General features: G+C 41.1%; 1 protein-coding gene and 1 long non-coding RNA gene across 2 annotated transcripts; both read right to left on the reverse strand.

Annotated features, from left to right (window-relative positions):
• Positions 1 to 1,200: 1,200 nt before the first annotated feature.
• LOC311090948 (C3a anaphylatoxin chemotactic receptor-like) lies at positions 1,201 to 20,485 on the reverse strand. The gene is made up of 2 exons (XM_084126612.1): positions 20,373 to 20,485; positions 1,201 to 2,386 (listed from the first exon to the last, which is right to left on the reverse strand). The coding sequence occupies exons 1-2, from the start codon at positions 20,374 to 20,376 to the stop codon at positions 1,371 to 1,373; spliced, it is 1,020 nt and encodes a 339-aa protein (XP_083982738.1). The 5' UTR covers positions 20,377 to 20,485; the 3' UTR covers positions 1,201 to 1,370.
• Positions 10,486 to 13,306, reverse strand: LOC311090949. The gene is made up of 3 exons (XR_014607976.1): positions 13,131 to 13,306; positions 12,561 to 12,724; positions 10,486 to 10,966 (listed from the first exon to the last, which is right to left on the reverse strand). It is a non-coding gene; the product is annotated as an uncharacterized lncRNA (long non-coding RNA).
• Positions 20,486 to 20,709: the final 224 nt, after the last annotated feature.

The raw sequence follows: 20,709 nt of genomic DNA on the forward strand, positions 1-20,709 counted from the left end.
ATGACACGGCAGAGGAAAGGTGTGAGGGAGAGAGTGAGCGCAGGTTTCGCCTGAAAGTGACTGGAGGTGGGGTTGGAGGTGCAGGGGTAGAGAGTTGTAGACTGAAAGTAATGAGGAAATGATCTGAAACATGGAGAGGTCTCACCAAGATGTTGTCTGTGGTGCAGTTGCGTGTGTAAACCAGGTCCAGTTGGTTGCCTGATTTGTGAGTACCTGTGGTGATGAGTCGTGTGAGATCGAAGGAGGCTAGGAGGGAGATGAAGTCTGCTGCATGCGGCTTTTCGAGATGGATGTTGAAGATGCAGACATGAGTCAGATTTGTTGAACTGTCACTGCAAAACTCTACACACAAATCCCTTCATTTCTCATTGCTTAGACCATGTTGTCATTTAGAAAGCACTAGCATTCAAAATTGTTCACTCAAGTCAGCACAGCTTCAGCTCAGTTAGCACACAATTACCCAGGTGGAAACACTAAGAGTCAAAATTTAACACACATCAATCAGAACCTTCAATAGATATATAAAAGGTTCCAAATCAGTTTATTGCGTTTTGGAACAATGGATCCAGAAAGACATGAAGGAAGAGGGATAAGAATAAGGAGGAGGAAGGGCAAGGACAAGAAGACAAGCAGTCTCAGATGAAATTCAAGCCACTCTAGTTGCCCATGTCTTTGTCAATGGTATGACTATGACGGAGGCTCGGCTACGAGTAAGGCCAAATTTGAGTCGCTTTACCGTCGCCTCAAGAACCTTCAGGGAGGTGTGGTGGCAGACAAAATTCTATCACTGAATAAAAGACAAACATAACCAATAGTCTTTGATGAGGTTTATTTTCTTGCAAGAAAAGGCCAGCAGTCGTACAGTCACACAGAGTGGCTGCAGAGTGTGCAACCACAAGCAACATAACTTACCAGTTTTGGAAATGTTGTTTTGAATTTATTGCACCAGTGTGTTAGACTATGTTGCAGTGTGTGTGATTATGAGGGCTTGTGTGTCCTGTCTGAGGGCAAAGTTTGGTTTTTCAGCAAGAGTGAATGGCTTTGAGTGTAGAGCTTCATTTTGACCTGAAAATATGATGTTTGGGGAATTTGGTGAGACGTTATGGATTTGTGTTTATAGTTTTGAGAATACGAGGCATAGTTTCAAGAAATGTGTTTAAGCAATCGAGAAAAACTGTAAAATAGACAACAAGATTTTTTAATAGACAAACATTTTATTTTCCCCATGGACCAAATTGAGTCATTGATTCAACATCTTCATGTGTATAATGCAGTTTATGGCTGTTTAATACTGTTGAACCTCATGTGGACATGCCATAAAAGGGTGGCCATTAAAGCAGAAAAGTGAAGTTGTAAATGTCTATACAATCTTAAACGCTTGTTTTGTTATCCTGGCAGCTGGCAGAGATAGAGATGATGGTATCTTTTGTTTGCTTTGAGACTTTGAAGTCCAGAGGTTCTTCAGCAAACGCCGTCTCCAGCACCAGCAGTAGAGACTGTTTCAGCTTCTTCTTATACTCATCACACATGAACACATAGAGAATGGGGTTCAGACAGCTGTTGAGATGAACCAGGCAGTTAACTGATGTTTTTAATAAAACATATTTAGAAGACTTACTGCACTGATTCTCTTCTGCACTTATGTAATAAAATTTGTGGACATGATAAGGAAGCCAGCATATGAAAAAGGCCAGGACAGCAGCTATTATGACCCGGTAAGACCTGAGCTGGTTCTCCATTTTGAGACGTTTGACTCGCACGCCGATAGCTATATACGAAGATGCAATGATCAGGAAGGGGATGAGAAAGCCCACTATGAACATGTATGTGACCAGAGACTTGTAGTATTGTTTAGGATAGTCATAGATTGCTCCACTCTCCGCTGTTGAGGGATTGATAACTACAGGGATGCAGCAGCCAATGGATAAAACCCACACAATCACGCAGATGATTCTGGCTTTTAATAGGGTTCGATTATTTCGAGACCACACAACCATCCATGTGCACAGGCATCGGTCCAGACTAATAGTCATCAGCAGCAAAATGCTAGCAAATGAGTTTTGGAAAATTATAAAGCGGAGAAACATGCACTTGAAGGAACCAAAATCCTTAATATTGCGTGCGCCTAAAATGGTGTTTATGATTAGAGTTAAGCAGCGGATGAAGTCTGCAATCGCCAAGTTGAGGAACCAAATGGAGTTGACTGTCGTCTTCATTTTGTAACCAGTCATAAATATGACAAGCCCGTTTCCAATGAGACCTACAGCAGGTATGACAAAGTAAATGCATATGATAAAGATGGTAATGCCTGAGAAGATCTCTGTCTGCAGTGTAGAATTGTCTGTACTGAATCTGGTCACATTTTGAAATCCAAAAGTAGTGGTTGCTACACGAAAACAAGAGAAGAAAATACAGTGAGTTTTGGTTTCTGGACTCTGAATGTTTTTATGCCACTTTTCACATGCAACACATTTTCTACCCCAGGATGCCATACGAAGCTTATACTTTAACACTCTTATCAATTAATGTAATTTTCTATTTTCAAGTTTTTACTATTCTGCAATGTCCAACAGATAACAGGGTTGCATTAAATGATAATTCTGTCATTTTTTTGTCCTAACATTTCAACAGCATGAACTGTATCTACAATACATATACACAAACACATACAATTAAAATACAATGTTCACACTTTTCACATAAGATGACACAATTACAGTTTATAAGACACTCGAAAAAACATTTTCTGGTAAATATTAAATGGTGTATGATTATTCCTTATTATGAATAGAAAAGATTGAAATGTCCGCAACACTGCTTACTCCCATATTTTAATAAAAAAAAGCAACGTTTCGACCCTACTGGGTCTTCTTCAGGCAAATGGTAAAACACATTTGATACAGAGATATATAGGTCTTACAATCAACTGACCCACCCTGTGATTACAATTAGCTTGATTGGGTCTGAACAAGCCTAATGACCCCACTCATTATTGAATTAAGAGAACAATTGCATGGAAAAAACAATCAACATACACAGGAAACAATTCCATATATATATAAGTTAACCCCAACAACACATATTAACCCCACAAAAAGAATTTTTGGAGAAAAAGCCCCACATATGCATATAACTTGCTAAAATGTAGTCAGAAACAGGAAATTACCTAAACAATCAGTAAATACTCACATAGCCTACATGTCATGTATATATATAAACCCACAATCAATTACATAGGCTACATAAATACAAATTATATTATGACATATAACATGGCAAAGTCATACATTATAAGAATGGCTTTATATCAAAATCTTCATTCAGGCCGTAAGGAGATATTGTGTTTAAATAATAAATCCAAAAAGTTTCCCGTTGGAGAAGACTTTTACCGTGATCTCCTCCTCTAAAAGGTTTATTGACCCGCTCTACCCCGATATATCTAAGGGCGCTGACATTATGCCCAGCTAATTTAAAATGAGCGGCAACAGGACTGCGTTCATCTCCTTTTCTGATGGTGCTTCTGTGCTCACTGATTCTAGTCCGTAGCGCTCTCGTTGTTCCCTTTCAAGGGAACTCGCGTTGCGTCGAGTTTGACGCTATGGGAACGCTTTGCGTGATGACGTCTTGAAGCACATGTAAAATCAGTCCAATGGTGTGGCGGAACGTCAGAGGCGGGTGACGTCACGTACCAGGAAGCTATAAAAGCCGGCCCGAAACAGAAAACGAAAGCTTTCTGAGTCTTCAGTTGCGCTCTGTGTGAAATCTGTCTGTATATTTGGTGTTGTCTGTCTATATCATATATATATATATATTCAGTATGGCGAGCGAGCAGCAGTTTAGAGTGTGTGTCCATCCCTGCCCGCGTTATTTAACGGGAGGTGACACACACACTCTTTGTGTTGTTTGTTTGGGAGAGGAGCATGCCCAGTCAGCACTCGAGGGTGGTGACTGTGTGCATTGCTGTGCGCTTCCATTGCGTACGCTCCGATCCTGCTTGGCTCGGTTCAATCCCGACCACGCTCCCCAGGGCTCGGGTCCCGCCGCTGCCGAGGCACGGCGTCGATCTCAGACCTGGGGTTCACAGATGGATTTATCAGTGGATGTTGAGACGGGCTCTGCCTTATCTCAGCATCCGTCTGATAGATCCAGTGCCTCTTATCAGGGTGTGGAAGCACGCGTTGCGGTTTCTTCCCCCCCGATAGAGGTACCAGTACTGCAACTATCCAGCTCTGAGGAGTTGGATGTTGTGAGTATTGTAGCTGAGTCTGAGGATTCGCCACCTCAGTCTCATGCGTTTGAGGAACTGCTCGATGTCATTACTAGAGCTGTTGACAGACTGTCTATTGAGTGGCCAGAAGATAGGCAGGACGTTCGTTCGAAAAGTAAGCTCGACGAACGCTTCCTGCCATCTCGTGCGCAGCCCCAGCGCAGGAGCCTGCCGTTTTTCCCCGATCTCCACACCGAGGTGTCGAGATCGTGGGCGAAACCAGTGTCATATCGAGTGTATACTGCTGGTTATGGGGAGATGCCGAAGGTGGAAGAGACGCTCGCGAGCTATCTCTCTCCAGCAACGGCATCTTCTCTGAAGGCTCCTGCACTTCCATCCAAGCCAGTAAAAGTTACTTCTTCCCTGGTTCATAAAGCTTATGCCGCCGCCGGTCAAGCTGCAGCGTGTTTACATACAATGTCCATAATGCAGGCTTACCAGGCTGAGTTATTGGGTGATTTTGAGGAGGGCGGGGGTATTAGTGCTGATACGGTGTCTGAACTGCGTAGAGCCACGGATTTGTCTCTCAGGGCCACCAAGGAGACGGCTAAATCCATCGGCCGCTCTATGGCAGCCCTGGTGGCCACTGAGAGGCATCTGTGGCTCAACTTAAGTGACATAAAGGACAAAGAAAAACATGTTCTTTTAGATGCACCAGTATCCACGCAAGGGTTATTTGGAGACGCAGTTAATAGTGCTGTAGCGAAGTCACAAGAAGCTTCAAAACAGGCAGCTGCACTTCAGAAACTTCTCCCCCGCCATTCTTTCTATGAGGCTGCTGAGCGGGAGCAGCCTCACTCCTCTAAAAAGAGCGCTGAGCACCGCGCCACTCAGAAACAGAGCGTTTCCTCCCGTGCTCCCCCACAAAAATCTCGGGGACACGGAGGGCGCTCTCAAACCCAGCAGTCTTCGAGGGGTAAAACGGATCTGCGGACCGTTATTACCGCCAAGAAGGCTTCTGGGAAAAAGTCCTGATGTCTGAGGGCTCAGGACAAATGAGGGTAGTCCCCCCGAAGCAGAGCGGTTAACACCTCTTTTCACGGTGCCCGTCTCTCTTCGGTGCCCTCAGGGGACCGTTCTGCCAACCCTGCCGCCTCCGGCGTTACAGGGCGCAGCGGTCTCCGGCGAGCACATATCTCAAGGTCCACCCGGAAACGTAGTGGCCTCGGGATGCCCGCCCCCTCTGAGGAGGGTGCTAGAGCAGTCTGTTTGGTCGTTCCCTGCCGGTGCGCCGTTACAGGGCGACGAACCGACTGCTCAACAGCAGGAGAAAAATACGGTGCCGTCTCTCTTCGGTGCCCTCAGGGGACCGTTCTGCCAACCCTGCCGCCTCCGGTGTTACAGGGCGCAGCGGTCTCCGGCGAGCACATATCTCAAGGTCCACCCGGAAACGTAGTGGCCTCGGGATGCCCGCCCCCTCTGAGGAGGGTGCTAGAGCAGTCTGTTTGGTCGTTCCCTGCCGGTGCGCCGTTACAGGGCGACGAACCGACTACTCAACAGCAACAAAATCCAGAAACCAGTCTCGAGAGACTGGTACCTCTAGTAGAATCTTTGACAGCGTGGAAGCTACTGTCAAATGTTTCTCGTTGGGTCCTGCAGACCGTGGAAAGGGTATTAGATACAATTCTAGTAACGCCCACCGCGGTTTATGGGGGTCCTGCCCACAATGGTGGGCCCCGAGCAGGTTCTGGTTATGGAACAGGAAGTAAACACTCTGTTAGAGAAAGGGGCCATAGAATATGTACCTCCCTCCAACAGGGAAACCGGGTTTTACAGCCGGTACTTCATAGTTCCAAAGTAGGACGGGGGATTGCGTCCCATTTTAGGTCTTCGAGTTGTCATGCAGCTCAAGTTCAAAATGTTAACATTTAGACAATCGTGCCACAGATTAGTCCGAGGACTGGTTTGTCACGATAGACCTCAAGGACGCATATTTCCATCCGTCCGTGTCATTGGAAGTTCCTGAGGTTTGCTTTCGGGGGCAAAGCATACCAATATCGAGTTCTTCCATTCGGCCTGGCTTTATCACCCCGCACTTTCACCAAATGCGTGGATGCAGCTCTGGCGCCTCTGCGCCTCCGGGGTATTCGCATCACGAACTACATCGACGATTGGTTGATTTTAGCTCAGTCGCATTAGATGGCGGTTCAACATCGAGATGTTGTTCTCGCCCATATGAAAGAGTTGGGGTTACGGCTGAACGCCAAGAAGAGTGTGCTTCTCTATTTTAGAGGACCACTTTTTTAGGCGTGGTTTGGGATTCAGTGTCGATGCAGGCGCGCCTGTCATCGCCACGCTTCGATCCTGGCAGCTGTGGGAAGTGTAAAGCTAGGCCAGCTACTCACTGTCAAACAGTTCCAGAGACTGTTGGGTCTCATGGCAGCAGCTTCCAACGGGATACCTTTTGGACTGCTGCACATGAGGCCCCTGCAGTGGTGGCTCAGGACCAGAGGGTTTTTCCCCGAGGGGCAACCCATTTCGCACAATCAAGGTCACGCGGTGATGCCTACGTGCCTTGGTTATGTGGAAGAAACCTTGGTTCCTGTCCCAGGGCCCAGTGCTGGGAGCTCCTTGTCGTCGCAAACTGCTAACGACGGATGCTTCCCTCACGGGTTGGGGAGCGATCCTGAGGGTCGCTCATCTCAAGGTCTGTGGGAAGACCATCATCGTTCCTGGCATTCTATAGCCTAGAGATGTTAGCTGTCTTCCGGGCTCTGAGGAGCTTTATCACAGGTCTCAGGGGACACCATGCGTAGTACATACGGACAACACGTCGGTAGTCGCCTATATCAAGGGGGTTTGCGCTGGCACGCCATATCCTCTTGTGGTCCCAGGGGAAGTTGCTGTCACTCAAGGCAGCCTACATCCCCGGGGTCCAGAATATAGGAGCAGACACTCTGTCGAGACAGGGGCCGAGGCCCGGGGAATGGTGGCTCCACCCCCGAGGTGGTGGAGCTGATATGGAAATTATAAGTGGATCTGTTTGCGTCTCGAGAGACGTCTCACTGTCCACTTTGGTTCTCCCTCACGCATCCAGCTCCTCTGGGACTGGATGCTATGGTACAGACGTGGCCGACGCTACGTCTGTACGCCTTTCCCCCAGTTGCTCTGCTCCCGGGAGTTCTGGAAAGAGTTCGCAGGGATCGGGTTTGCCTGCTTCTTATAGCCCCGCGCTGGCCGGGCAGAGTATGGTTTCCCGATCTTGTGTCCCTCCTCGACGGGCCTCCTCTGGAGCTACCCGTCAGGAGGGACCTTCTGTCCCAAGCAGGGGGCTTGATTTTTCACCCCTGACCAGAACTGTGGAACCTGTGGGCTTGGCCTCTGAGGGGGCCCAGCTCATAGAGTCAGGTCTCTCAACTGAGGTTGTTGAGACCATTCTACAGTCCAGAGCTCCCTCCACGAGGAAACTTTATGCCCTGAACTGGAGAGTATTCTCCTCTTTGTGTAGTGACCGTCGGTTGGATCCAGTCAACTGCCCAATTGGTACAGTTCTGGAGTTCCTGCAGGACCGGTTCACTGCAGGTCTGACCCCGTCCACTTTAAAGGTTTATGTGGCGGCCGTAGGTGCTTACCACAGTCCTTTGGGTGGAATGTCTGTGGGGAAAGACCCCTTTGGTATCTCGTTTCCCTCGTGGCACTTGGAGGTCCTCCTCCCTTTCGAAATCGGACCAGGAGGCGAATAATTTGCTTTGCCCTGTTCGGGCGTTAGACACGTATGTCCACAGAGCTGCCCTGTGGCGTAAAAGTGACATTTGCTCCCCTAACAAGGGAGGTCCAGTGTCTAAGCAAAGGATGAGCAGTGGGTGGTTGAGACTATCTCACTTGCTTATGAGGCGGCTGGACAGCCTTCTCCTTTGGCTGTCCGGTCGCACTCTACGAGGAGTATGGCGGCCTCTAAGGCCCTTATATCAGGAGTTTCGTTACAGGACGTTTGTGATGCGGCAGGCTGGTCCTCACCGCACACTTTCGTCAGGTTCTACTCTCTGGATCTAGACTCTGTTCCAGGGTCTCATGTTTTGTCTTCCTAGTGCTGCTCACCAGATTTCACACAGGACAGACATTTGTAGCTATGGAGGCGTTGGTATAGACGTTCCCATAGCGTCAAACTCGACGCAACGCGAGTTCCCTTGAAAGGGAACGCCTCGGTTACGACTGTAACCTCGGTTCCCTGAAGAGGGAACGAGCGTTGCGTCACCTTGCCATATCTCCTTCATGCCTGTCAACACGACTTCAGACTTTACGAAGCTTTCGTTTTCTGTTTCGGGCCGGCTTTTATAGCTTCCTGGTACGTGACGTCACCCGCCTCTGACGTTCCGCCACACCATTGGACTGATTTTACATGTGCTTCAAGACATCATCACGCAAAGCGTTCCCATAGCGTCAAACTCGACGCAACGCTCGTTCCCTCTTCAGGGAACCGAGGTTACAGTCGTAACCGAGGCGTTTTACCAACATATGATAACCCACATGGGCAACTGATTAAATAAATAACATGTGTGGTGCTACATGTAATAGTGCCGCGAATAGATAATGTCTTACCAGTGTGTGGATGATTAAAATTTTTTCACTTATACGTGTACGAGCACTGGGCACAACTGCCGCATCTATAATTGCCATCTGGCATGCTAGGAAAAGGCATTGTAAGTTGTGGACGTATATCGTTCCTAACTAGATGGTCTTTTAAGTTAGAAGCACGCTTAAAAATAAGCTTAGGCTTTTCTGGGAAACCTTTGTTTAATTTAGGGTCCGAATCAATAATATGCCCATGTTTATAAACAGATCCTCTAAATTCTGACACAAGTGGAGAATATTTTACACAACATAAAGGAGACTTATTTGGGTTTTTTGTGCGTTTATTTGAACGAAGGCACTCGTCTTGCGTTATCTGATCAAAACGTGCTTTGGCCGAATCAACCCAATCTTGTTTGTACCCTCTGTTGAGAAATCTTTTTGTCAAGTCCGCAGCTTGCTTTGAGTAAGATGTGTTATCGCTGCATATTCTGCGTACACGATTAAACTGACTGATTGGGAGACTTTTGACCAATGGCCTGGGATGAAAACTATCCCCATGCAGTATAGTGTTGCGATCCGTAGGCTTGCGAAAAAGATCAGTTTTTAAACTCATACCATCTTTATATATCTGAATATCCAGAAAACTTATGCATTGTCTGTCATATTCCAAAGTAAATTTCAAATGTTCATTACAAGAGTTCAGATACTCATGAAAAACATTTAATTCGTCCACTGTGCAGTCAATAATCAGAAAAATATCGTCAATAAATCTCTTGTAGAATAAGATCTTAGAATAGAATGAATTTCTCTGATGCAGCACAAATTGATTCTCAAAACGACCCATATATAAACAGGCATAATTAGGGGCCATTTTGCTTCCCATGGCAGTGCCTTTCTTTTGAATATAAAACTCATCTTGGAAGCGAAAAAAGTTATTAGTAAGAACTATGTTAGCCAAGTCTAATATGCACTCAGTGCTAGGTTTTGGCTCAACCTTACTTAGAGAGAGAAAATACTGAAGTGCTTCTAGGCCACCATCATGTGGAATATTTGTGTACAAACTCTGAACATCAAAAGTGACCAATAAACAATCATCAGAAATAAGATCAAAGGTTTTTAGCGTATTGATAAAATCAATAGAATCACGTATATAAGAGGGGAGGGTAACCACTTCTGATTTAATAAAATGATCAACGAAGGCAGATATATTTTCAGTTAGGCTACCAATCCCACTGACAATAGGTCTTCCCTTCAGAGGGATATCTACACTTTAAAACTTTTCACTGTAAATTTACAGTAAAATACTGGCAGCTGGGTTTCCAGCCACATACTGTATTTTTACAGAACTAGTACTGTAAACAGCATTTACAGTATTGTACTGTAAAACGTTGTACTGTAAATTTACAGTAAAATACTGGCAGCTGGGTTTCCAGCCACATACTGTATTTTTACAGGACTAGTACTGTAAACAGCATTTACAGTATTGTACTGCAAAACATTGTACTGTAAATTTACAGTAAAATACTGGCAGCTGGGTTTCCAGCCACATACTGTATTTTTACAGGACTAGTACAGAAAACAGCATTTACAGTACTCCACTGTAATTACCAAATACAGTATATACCACATACTTTTACAATATTAAACTTGTCTACAGCAATAAATTGTATAGTAGTCACACTAGGAAAAAGAAAACAACATTTTCTGGGTTTTAAAACATTTATTTTGGTTAAAAGCAAAGATCAGAAAATTGCCTTCTGTGAACATGTTGGCTGAATTTTTTTAAACATAAAATTCAATTTTAACACTTAACAACAAACAGGTAACACTTAGCGCTTAATTAAAGGGATAGTTCACCCAAAAAAATTTAATTAGTCCATGTTTTACTCACCCTCAAGTCATCCTAGGTCTATGTGACATTCTTCTTTCAGACGAATAAAATCGGAGTTCTATTAAAAAATGTCCTGGCTCTTCCAAGCTTTATAATGGCAGTGAATTGCTGTTTCTGTTTTGAAGTCCATACAAGTGCAAACGAAATCCCATTCAAAGTCTGCAAGTTTTCGCAGAAGTGAGGAAACCTGTAGGCTTACAGTGTTCTTTTTTTGCACAACTTGGCCAGTTTTCTTTGAAGTTACTTGTCCTTTCTTTGTTTTTGATCCACGTTCAGGATTGATGTCAAGAAAGCGTCTAAAAGGCAGAAAAGACAGAAAAAAAACATTGAAATATTATGGACTGAGTTTATATATTTTGACAGAGAGAGACAGCACAAAAGATGTGTAAATAGAAACCAGATAACGGTTTTAACGACTAGTTTGTTAGGATAAATCTGAACAACATGAAAAAAAATGCAATGTTGGATGTTGTGATCAATAACTGATATTTGCACCCAAAAATGAAAATTCTGTCATTATTGCTCACCCTTAAGACTTTCGTTCATCTTCGGAACACAAATTAAGATATTTATTATGAAATCTGGGAGGTTTCTGTCCCTCCATTGACATCAATGTCAACTGTCAAAGCCCAGAAAGGTGGTAAAAACATCAGTAAATAGTACATATAACTACAGTGGTTCAACCTTAATATTATGACGTGACGAGAATACTTTTTGTGCGCAAAATAACTCCAAAATAACGACATTGTTGAATAATCTCTTCTTTTACATGTCATTCTCCTACACTGTTTTGAGGATGAGTGGGCCGGAGTGTATTAAAGGATAACTCTTGCCAAAATGCAACCTAGGGTCTTTTTGTTAATCTACCCGAGGCAAACTTTCATTTAAAAGCATAATTAGGATGAAAACACCACTTTTAAGTTTGACTGTATTTTCGTTTATGGTCAAATTGTCTTTTGAATGGGAGTGCTTGGGGCACGACTATGATAGCATTAAAAATCACAATTTTTTAAAACACTAAGGAGGCTCGACAACATGAAACTGTGCTGGAAGAATACACATGAACTCCAGCATTGAGAACATTGTTAATGTACACAGAGTTTACTAAAAAGAAAGATTTTGAACAACTCGCTGAAGCTGTGTCCGCCTGCATTTTGACAGTCAAAAATAGTCGATCTAATAACTTTATTCTAGAGCTGCTGTAAAGCCAAAACAATCTATGTTACTGTAATTTCCTATTATCACTGTAAAGCTGCTTTGAAACAATCTATATTGTTAAAAGCGCTATATAAATGAAGGAGACTTGACACTGTTTACACTACATCAACAGCGTAGGAGAATGACGTGAAAGAGTAGAGATTGTTGAATAAAGGTATTCTCATCGCTTCATAATATTAAGGTTGCACCACTGTAGTTACATGGATTATTTAAACAATGTTTTGACTACCTTTCTGGGCCTTGAAAGTTGCAAAGACGTTTCTGTCTATGGCTGGTTCAGAAACCTCTCAGATTTCATCAAAAATATCTTCATTTGTGTTCTGAAGATGAACAAAGGTCTTACAGGTTTGGAACAACATGAGGGTAATTAATGACAGAATTTTCACTAATCCTTCAACTGAAAACAACTTGCACTGACATATCTTAAATATGTGACTGCCACTGTTTTGTCTCAAGATGCACACCAGTAATGTTTTTTTTTTTATTAGACATTTTTATAAAAGCTGCTTAAATACCCTAATTTTATTAAGGCCTAGACCTGGCTTAAGCTAAGCCCAGTATGGAAACCAGGGCCATACTGTTCATACCAGTAATCAGCTTAATAAATACTGTCAAGACAAGTCACAATTCAGTCTAATATTTATATGAATGGCAAATATGCTAATGACTAACCTCTGAACAAACTCAAGGTGCTGCCTCTTCCTGGTACTGCAAGCTGAACTCATAGGAGGCGGCAAACAGCGCTGCCAGGCCAGGGATGAAGAGGCTGTGATCCTTTCCACACACACCTTGACCTTCCAAACCTAATATCCAGCACTGGTTGCTTAGAGATTGACCTGTAATTGAAAAAAAAAAAGAATTAATAAATAATATTAATAATTAAAATAACTATTGTGTGCACTGTGGTTCGATGTAGGCTAGTTGTCTATCTGTTCATAGTTCTATCAATTAAAATTTTCACCTAAAAATTAAAATTGATTAGGGTTAGAGGAACACTAAAACGCACTGCCATATTATTTTGCTTGTTTTAAGCATAAACTCACTAAATTTTGACTTATTCTTTCAGAAAACGAGACAATTTTTACTTGTCAATTAAATGCTTCTTCATGTAAGAATTTTAGATATCTGGACTGGAAACAAGAAAAAAAAAAAACTAATTAAGAAAAACATATTTTGCAGTGGAGTGAGTAAATGATGGCTTTTCATTTTAGGTTTAAACTTAAACCTTTAATGTTTACATACCAGGAAATAATGCGTGGACTCTCTGGCAAGTGTAGATTGCTGGACATCAGAGTTGCAAATTCCTGAAACAATTTTTAAAAAGGACAGCACAACCATGATCAACAGAACCAAAACATAAAACATATTACAGATTAATGAGATTTGTTGAATAATCTCTACTTATCTGCTTGAAGGATAACACCGTCTAACTTCTCTTTGAATTGTTAGTTGTAGGACCATGGCATGGCAATCAGGAATACTACATTTGAAAACAGCATTAGGAACATGGATTTTCTTGTGCTAGCAAAATTCTGACAACGATTCAAAAGCACGATCACAGAACTGACAGCATTTTGATAGCATTTTTTTTACCACATAGACTAACTGTAACACTAAGTTACTTAAAAGCACTTACATTAGCACTGGACCGTCATCAGATTACACAGCCTGAAACGAAAAATATATATCAAAAGCAGGTCTTGCAAATAACATGGTATGTTGCCTATTATGTGAAATATCGAAGTTAACGTTAACGTTACTTGGTAAACAGGTGGAACAGAGTGAATTGTTTGCGCGGCCGCGGTAGTAAACCGCGTTCGTAAAATCAAACGAAATAAGCATTCGTGAAAACAATGTAGAAATGCGAACGCAAAAAAACCCAAAATATATTGGCTTACCGTATCACTCAATTGAACAATTTTCCATCTTCTCAAACTCTCAATCCCACTAATCGTCACAGACGCAGGTTATTCAGATGACAAATTCTTCCATCCGTCTTCATGTAAAGTTAGCACGTTAATGTCGCCCATTTTCTGCTGCGTCACAGGCAATGTTTGAAACACGAACCGAAGCTCACAAAAGCTTAAAATTGCTCACAGATTCGCAGACACTGTTTATCTTGTTAACAGGAATGATTATTCTGTTCAGTTGAATCCCGTTGACAAATCAAGTTTGCCTGTTGTAGTAGCTACTGACGGCTCGCGTCACATTTGAACTGAATTGAGCGCGAAAGAAATCAATCCCACAATGCAGTGCTTTTACAGTATGATACTGTATTACGAATTTATCGGGTTGAAAACAGAAATGTGCTGTATATTTACAGCTGTTCTGTAAAATATACAGCCTAATACTGTATTATGGAAATACAGTACAATTCTGTAGGAAATTCACTGTAAATTTACAGTAAAGTTTTACAGTGTAAGCCCTTATGGATTTTGGGGAGTGTATAAATTACAGGGATCACTGGATGTTCAACCTTAAGAAACTCAAAGGCACTTTTTTCAAACTCGCCATTATTAAAGTGATCTTCTAATTGGGAATATACCACGTTCTTCAACCTGTTAGTGGGATTACATGATAATCTCTCATAGAATGTACAATCACTTAATTGTCTTTTAATTTCCTTTTCATAATCCACAACATTTTGCAAAACAACAGCTCCCCCCTTATCAGCAGGCCGTACCACAATACTATTGTCCTTACTCAAATCCATTATAGCTTCTCTTTCCTCTTTAGTCAGGTTATTGTACACTTTATATTCTTTTTTATTTTTTAGTAGACCTCCAAAAATTCTTTTTGTGGGGTTAATATGTGTTGTTGGGGTTAACTTATATATATGGAATTGTTTCCTGTGTATGTTGATTGTTTTTTCCATGCAATTGTTCTCTTAATTCAATAACAGTGTTGGGAGTAACGCGTTATAAAAGTAATGCATTACAGGAACATATTACTTTTTGCTGTAACGCAGTAGTGTAAGGCATTACTAATCAATTTTCAGTAATATTTTACTCGGTACATGTTCGGTAACGCTTGCGTTACAACACACTTTTAGCCCAAAATGTAATTGTTCAAAAAAAAAAAAAAAAAAAAAAACCGGAGGGAAAAAACAGCAAGACCACGAGACATTAACGAATGAAAAATGCAAGTAAGTTATACCTGCTCGTGGTCAGTCGATAGCCGCGTGTGGTGTCCAAGTTTGTAAATAAAGACTAAATTACCACTTCAGATATATTTGTATGGCGATTTATTTCATTCATCTCCCTCTTGCTGGTGTAACTATTGTGTGACATAGTCCAGTAAAGCCGTGTTTAGGGCAGGTTTAAATAAATGCGAACACAAAAAATAAAATGAATATATTATGTTCTGTGGAGAACATGTCCTTCTTCATCCGGTGGGTAGTAGCCTATTACCTTTGGTTTGCTTGGTGTCATTTACAGAATTACTAAAAAATGTTTTGCTACCTAAAAGTTAAAGATTTTTTGTGTCACGCATGCATGTATATTTCCCTCATAATAAATATAAAACGCATGTGTAGACTGATATTTTTCTAATGTCTAAACTCCTTTATTAAGGGAGTAGCCTATGTATATATAAACAGACGTTTCAATATATTGGTATTAAATGCATTTTCTGAGAATTTATATTTCATGTTTTAACTGCAAATGTCACGTCCATGACGCTGGAATTGCCCAATTTTAAAGAATTTATCCTCAACTGGTTTTGTGGTGTAGGTCTACGTATTTTATAATGTTAATTTCAAATAATACTAATAGTAGTTTAAAGATGTGGTAGCATTAGATCTGGACGGGAATGATAACTCTGGGAGTTGGAAGGGGTGTGTCGCGATTCTGCCTTATCACACCGTGACACAGGTTCGTGGATCTGAGTGTCGCGATTTCGGTTTCATCGCATATCGTTACAGCCCTAGTCATTTTAGAATGTTAAGTTCTACTTCTGTAGTTATTTTGGTGAAAGTAACTCAAAAGTAATACAGGAGTAATGTAACGCATTACAATTCTGAGACAGTAATATTGTAAGGTAAAGAATTACTTTTAAATAACAGTAACAAGTAATGTATAATGTATTACAGTTTGGAAGTAACTTGCACAACACTGTTCAATAATGAGTGGGGTCATTAGGCTTGTTCAGACCCAATCAAGCTAATTGTAATCACAGGGTGGGTCAGTTGATTGTAAGGCCTATATCTCTGTATCAAATGTGTTTTACCATTTGCCTGAAGAAGACCCAGTAGGGTCGAAACGTTGCTTTTTTTTATTAAAATATGGGAGTAAGCAGTGTTGCGGACATTTCAATCTTTTCTATTTAGTAGTCCTTTTTGTCCAGCACCTGCCAGATGGTGGGATGTGCACACAATAATCTTAACATATATTGTAATTTCATTAGTGTAGCACTCCCTTTATCTCCCTTGATAAATCACTTGCTCCTCTGACAATTAAGCCATGTCTGAGGAAGAAACTTATGCTAGCCCAAGTGGCATTTTTGAATTCAACCAAGAGGATTATGACCGTATTATGCTGAAGGAGTCCATCTTTGATGAGGATACAACAGATCCAAAGGAGGGTGATGCACTGACTCATAAACTGTTTAATCTACAGGAACGAGAGATTAGACAGCATTTGCACGCTGTAACATTAAGTCATTATTTAAGAAAAAAGATCATTCCTCGTGGTCTGAGACTGCAGAAAGCGCCTGCTTTAGGCCAGGACAATCCTACTTTCTGCACACGCTGGTGCGAAATATTAAACAAATGCTCTTTTGATCTGATGGCCCTTGTTATAAGTGAAATCACTGTTCAATTGGAATCAACAAGGGAAGATTTCAAGCAAACAGAAATTAAATTGAAAGTGCTGTCTGACAAGAAAAAACTTGGGGAAATCAAGAAGGAGCTTGAACGCCATCGTATTGACTGCACCAGCGAAATCAGGAGTGTTAAGAGGACCAAGTTTGCACGGGATGCTGAGGATTACAAGCAGAGCAAAGTCTACTTTTGGAGGGATGGAAAACCAGAATCTCTAGCTAAATCGCAGCACAACCAGGGACAACGAACACGACCTGCACGCCAACGACAACAAGGAAACAGAAAACCATGGTTGTCTTCCTCATCGTATGATTCAGGCTCAGATGTGAGTGGTCAATCAGAGCGCGGAGTGTCTTTTTTAGGATACGGCCTGAGAAAACCTCAAAATTCACAACGATGGCGAAGAGCATACCTGTTTCCAAGAAAAAACGATGCCGAAGAAGTCAGCGAAAAAGGTCACAGGCAACCCCGCATTCAGACCAGCAGGAGAGTACGGTAATTAATCTTTCTGAAAAAACTTTGTCTGAGGCTTGTACGTCAGCCTTAAGTAAAGGACTGAGTTTTGTTCCAACCACTCATACTAATGACTTTGAGACTATTATTGATTTCCAGTAGTTCTTTCGTAATCTTAGATTGAGGGAGTTTTTCCACTCTGATATGAAGGACAGTTCAACCAGGAGTGTTTCCGCTCTGGACCAAGTCCTGCCGCCTGTTACCTCTGCCACTAGTGACTTGTCTTATAGTCGTTTTAAGAAAAGATCGACATTTATTCCTCCTAAGCACCGTAATGCCTCTCTGGATACGTACTGTCGTTTGGTTGAGAATGATGTTAAGGGTCTACTAAAAAATAAAAAAGAATATAAAGTGTACAATAACCTGACTAAAGAGGAAAGAGAAGCTATAATGGATTTGAGTAAGGACAATAGTATTGTGGTACGGCCTGCTGATAAGGGGGGAGCTGTTGTTTTGCAAAATGTTGTGGATTATGAAAAGGAAATTAAAAGACAATTAAGTGATTGTACATTCTATGAGAGATTATCATGTAATCCCACTAACAGGTTGAAGAACGTGGTATATTCCCAATTAGAAGATCACTTTAATAATGGCGAGTTTGAAAAAAGTGCCTTTGAGTTTCTTAAGGTTGAACATCCAGTGATCCCTGTAATTTATACACTCCCCAAAATCCATAAGGGCTTAGATATCCCTCTGAAGGGAAGACCTATTGTCAGTGGGATTGGTAGCCTAACTGAAAATATATCTGCCTTCGTTGATCATTTTATTAAATCAGAAGTGGTTACCCTCCCCTCTTATATACGTGATTCTATTGATTTTATCAATACGCTAAAAACCTTTGATCTTATTTCTGATGATTGTTTATTGGTCACTTTTGATGTTCAGAGTTTGTACACAAATATTCCACATGATGGTGGCCTAGAAGCACTTCAGTATTTTCTCTCTCTAAGTAAGGTTGAGCCAAAACCTAGCACTGAGTGCATATTAGACTTGGCTAACATAGTTCTTACTAATAACTTTTTTCGCTTCCAAGATGAGTTTTATATTCAAAAGAAAGGCACTGCCATGGGAAGCAAAATGGCCCCTAATTATGCCTGTTTATATATGGGTCGTTTTGAGAATCAATTTGTGCTGCATCAGAGAAATTCATTCTATTCTAAGATCTTATTCTACAAGAGATTTATTGACGATATTTTTCTGATTATTGACTGCACAGTGGACGAATTAAATGTTTTTCATGAGTATCTGAACTCTTGTAATGAACATTTGAAATTTACTTTGGAATATGACAGACAATGCATCAGTTTTCTGGATATTCAGATATATAAAGATGGTATGAGTTTAAAAACTGATCTTTTTCGCAAGCCTACGGATCGCAACACTATACTGCATGGGGATAGTTTTCATCCCAGGCCATTGGTCAAAAGTCTCCCAATCAGTCAGTTTAATCGTGTACGCAGAATATGCAGCGATAACACATCTTACTCAAAGCAAGCTGGGGACTTGACAAAAAGATTTCTCAACAGAGGGTACAAACAAGATTGGGTTGATTCGGCCAAAGCACGTTTTGATCAGATAACGCAAGACGAGTGCCTTCGATCAAATAAACGCACAAAAAACCCAAATAAGTCTCCTTTATGTTGTGTAAAATATTCTCCACTTGTGTCAGAATTTAGAGGATCTGTTTATAAACATTGGCATATTATTGATTCGGACCCTAAATTAAACAAAGTTTTCCCAGAAAAGCCTAAGCTTATTTTTAAGCGTGCTTCTAACTTAAAAGACCATCTAGTTAGGAACGATATACGTCCACAACTTACAATGCCTTTTCCTAGCATGCCAGATGGCAATTATAGATGTGGCAGTTGTGCCCAGTGCTCGTACACGTATAAGTGAAAAAATTTTAATCATCCACACACTGGTAAGACATTATCTATTCGCGGCACTATTACATGTAGCACCACACATGTTATTTATTTAATCAGTTGCCCATGTGGGTTATCATATGTTGGTAAAACAACGAGAGCGCTACGGACTAGAATCAGTGAGCACAGAAGCACCATCAGAAAAGGAGATGAACGCAGTCCTGTTGCCGCTCATTTTAAATTAGCTGGGCATAATGTCAGCGCCCTTAGATATATTGGGGTAGAGCGGGTCAATAAACCTTTTAGAGGAGGAGATCACGGTAAAAGGCTTCTCCAACGGGAAACTTTTTGGATTTATTATTTAAACACAATATCTCCTTACGGCCTGAATGAAGATTTTGATATAAAGCCATTCTTATAATGTATGACTTTGCCATGTTATATGTCATAATATAATTTGTATTTATGTAGCCTATGTAATTGATTGTGGGTTTATATATATACATGACATGTAGGCTATGTGAGTATTTACTGATTGTTTAGGTAATTTCCTGTTTCTGACTACATTTTAGCAAGTTATATGCATATGTGGGGCTTTTTCTCCAAAAATTATTTTTGTGGGGTTAATATGTGTTGTTGGGGTTAACTTATATATATATGGAATTGTTTCCTGTGTATGTTGATTGTTTTTTCCATGCAATTGTTCTCTTAATTCAATAATGAGTGGGGTCATTAGGCTTGTTCAGACCCAATCAAGCTAATTGTAATCACAGGGTGGGTCAGTTGATTGTAAGGCCTATATATCTCTGTATCAAATGTGTTTTACCATTTGCCTGAAGAAGACCCAGTAGGGTCGAAACGTTGCTTTTTTTTATTAAAATATGGGAGTAAGCAGTGTTGCGGACATTTCAATCTTTTCTATTCAGTAGTCCTTTTTGTCCAGCACCTGCCAGATGGTGGGATGTGCACACAATAATCTTAACATATATTCCTTATTATGACCATAAAAAAAAAAAATAAAAAAAAAATATATATATATATATATATGCCTATAAAAGGTAATTTAAAAGTACTAAATAAATAAACCATCAATTAAAAAAAAATGAAAAGTTTAAACCCAGCTTGGACATGGCCTGCAGTTAAGGACACATGTGAAAAATCCTTTTGGAAATTTCTCTAATCTCTCTACAATTTTCATCCAAATACAGAGAATGATAATATTCTCTCCTCACACCCATACGCTCTCAACAGGCAACAAATATGCATATAATGTATATAGATTCTTACCCATTTTCTTTATGGCTTCAGGTCCATATAAACCTCTTTGCAGGTTCTGTTAGAGTTGAAAATCAACAACTGATGATAAGTTCCCCTTTACTTCTCTTAAAGATTGATGGTGGGATGGTGTAGAGAAATATGCTTCAACAGTTGATCAACTATACACTTTTAAGATAACAAAGATCTGGATACTCGACAAACCCTCTTTCACCTGTGTCATTGTGACAGTGATCAGATTATCATATCCCAATCTGGTACACCTTATAAAAAAAGAAAAAAGAAAAAGAAAAAAGAAACAAGGAGAAAACAATGCAGTGAGAGTTGGTTCTGCTGGAGCAAAAACATG

The sequence above is a fragment of the Abramis brama genome, assembly GCF_963993115.1.
Source record: "Abramis brama genome assembly, chromosome: 10".
In the NCBI taxonomy this organism is placed as follows: domain Eukaryota; kingdom Metazoa; phylum Chordata; class Actinopteri; order Cypriniformes; family Leuciscidae; genus Abramis; species Abramis brama.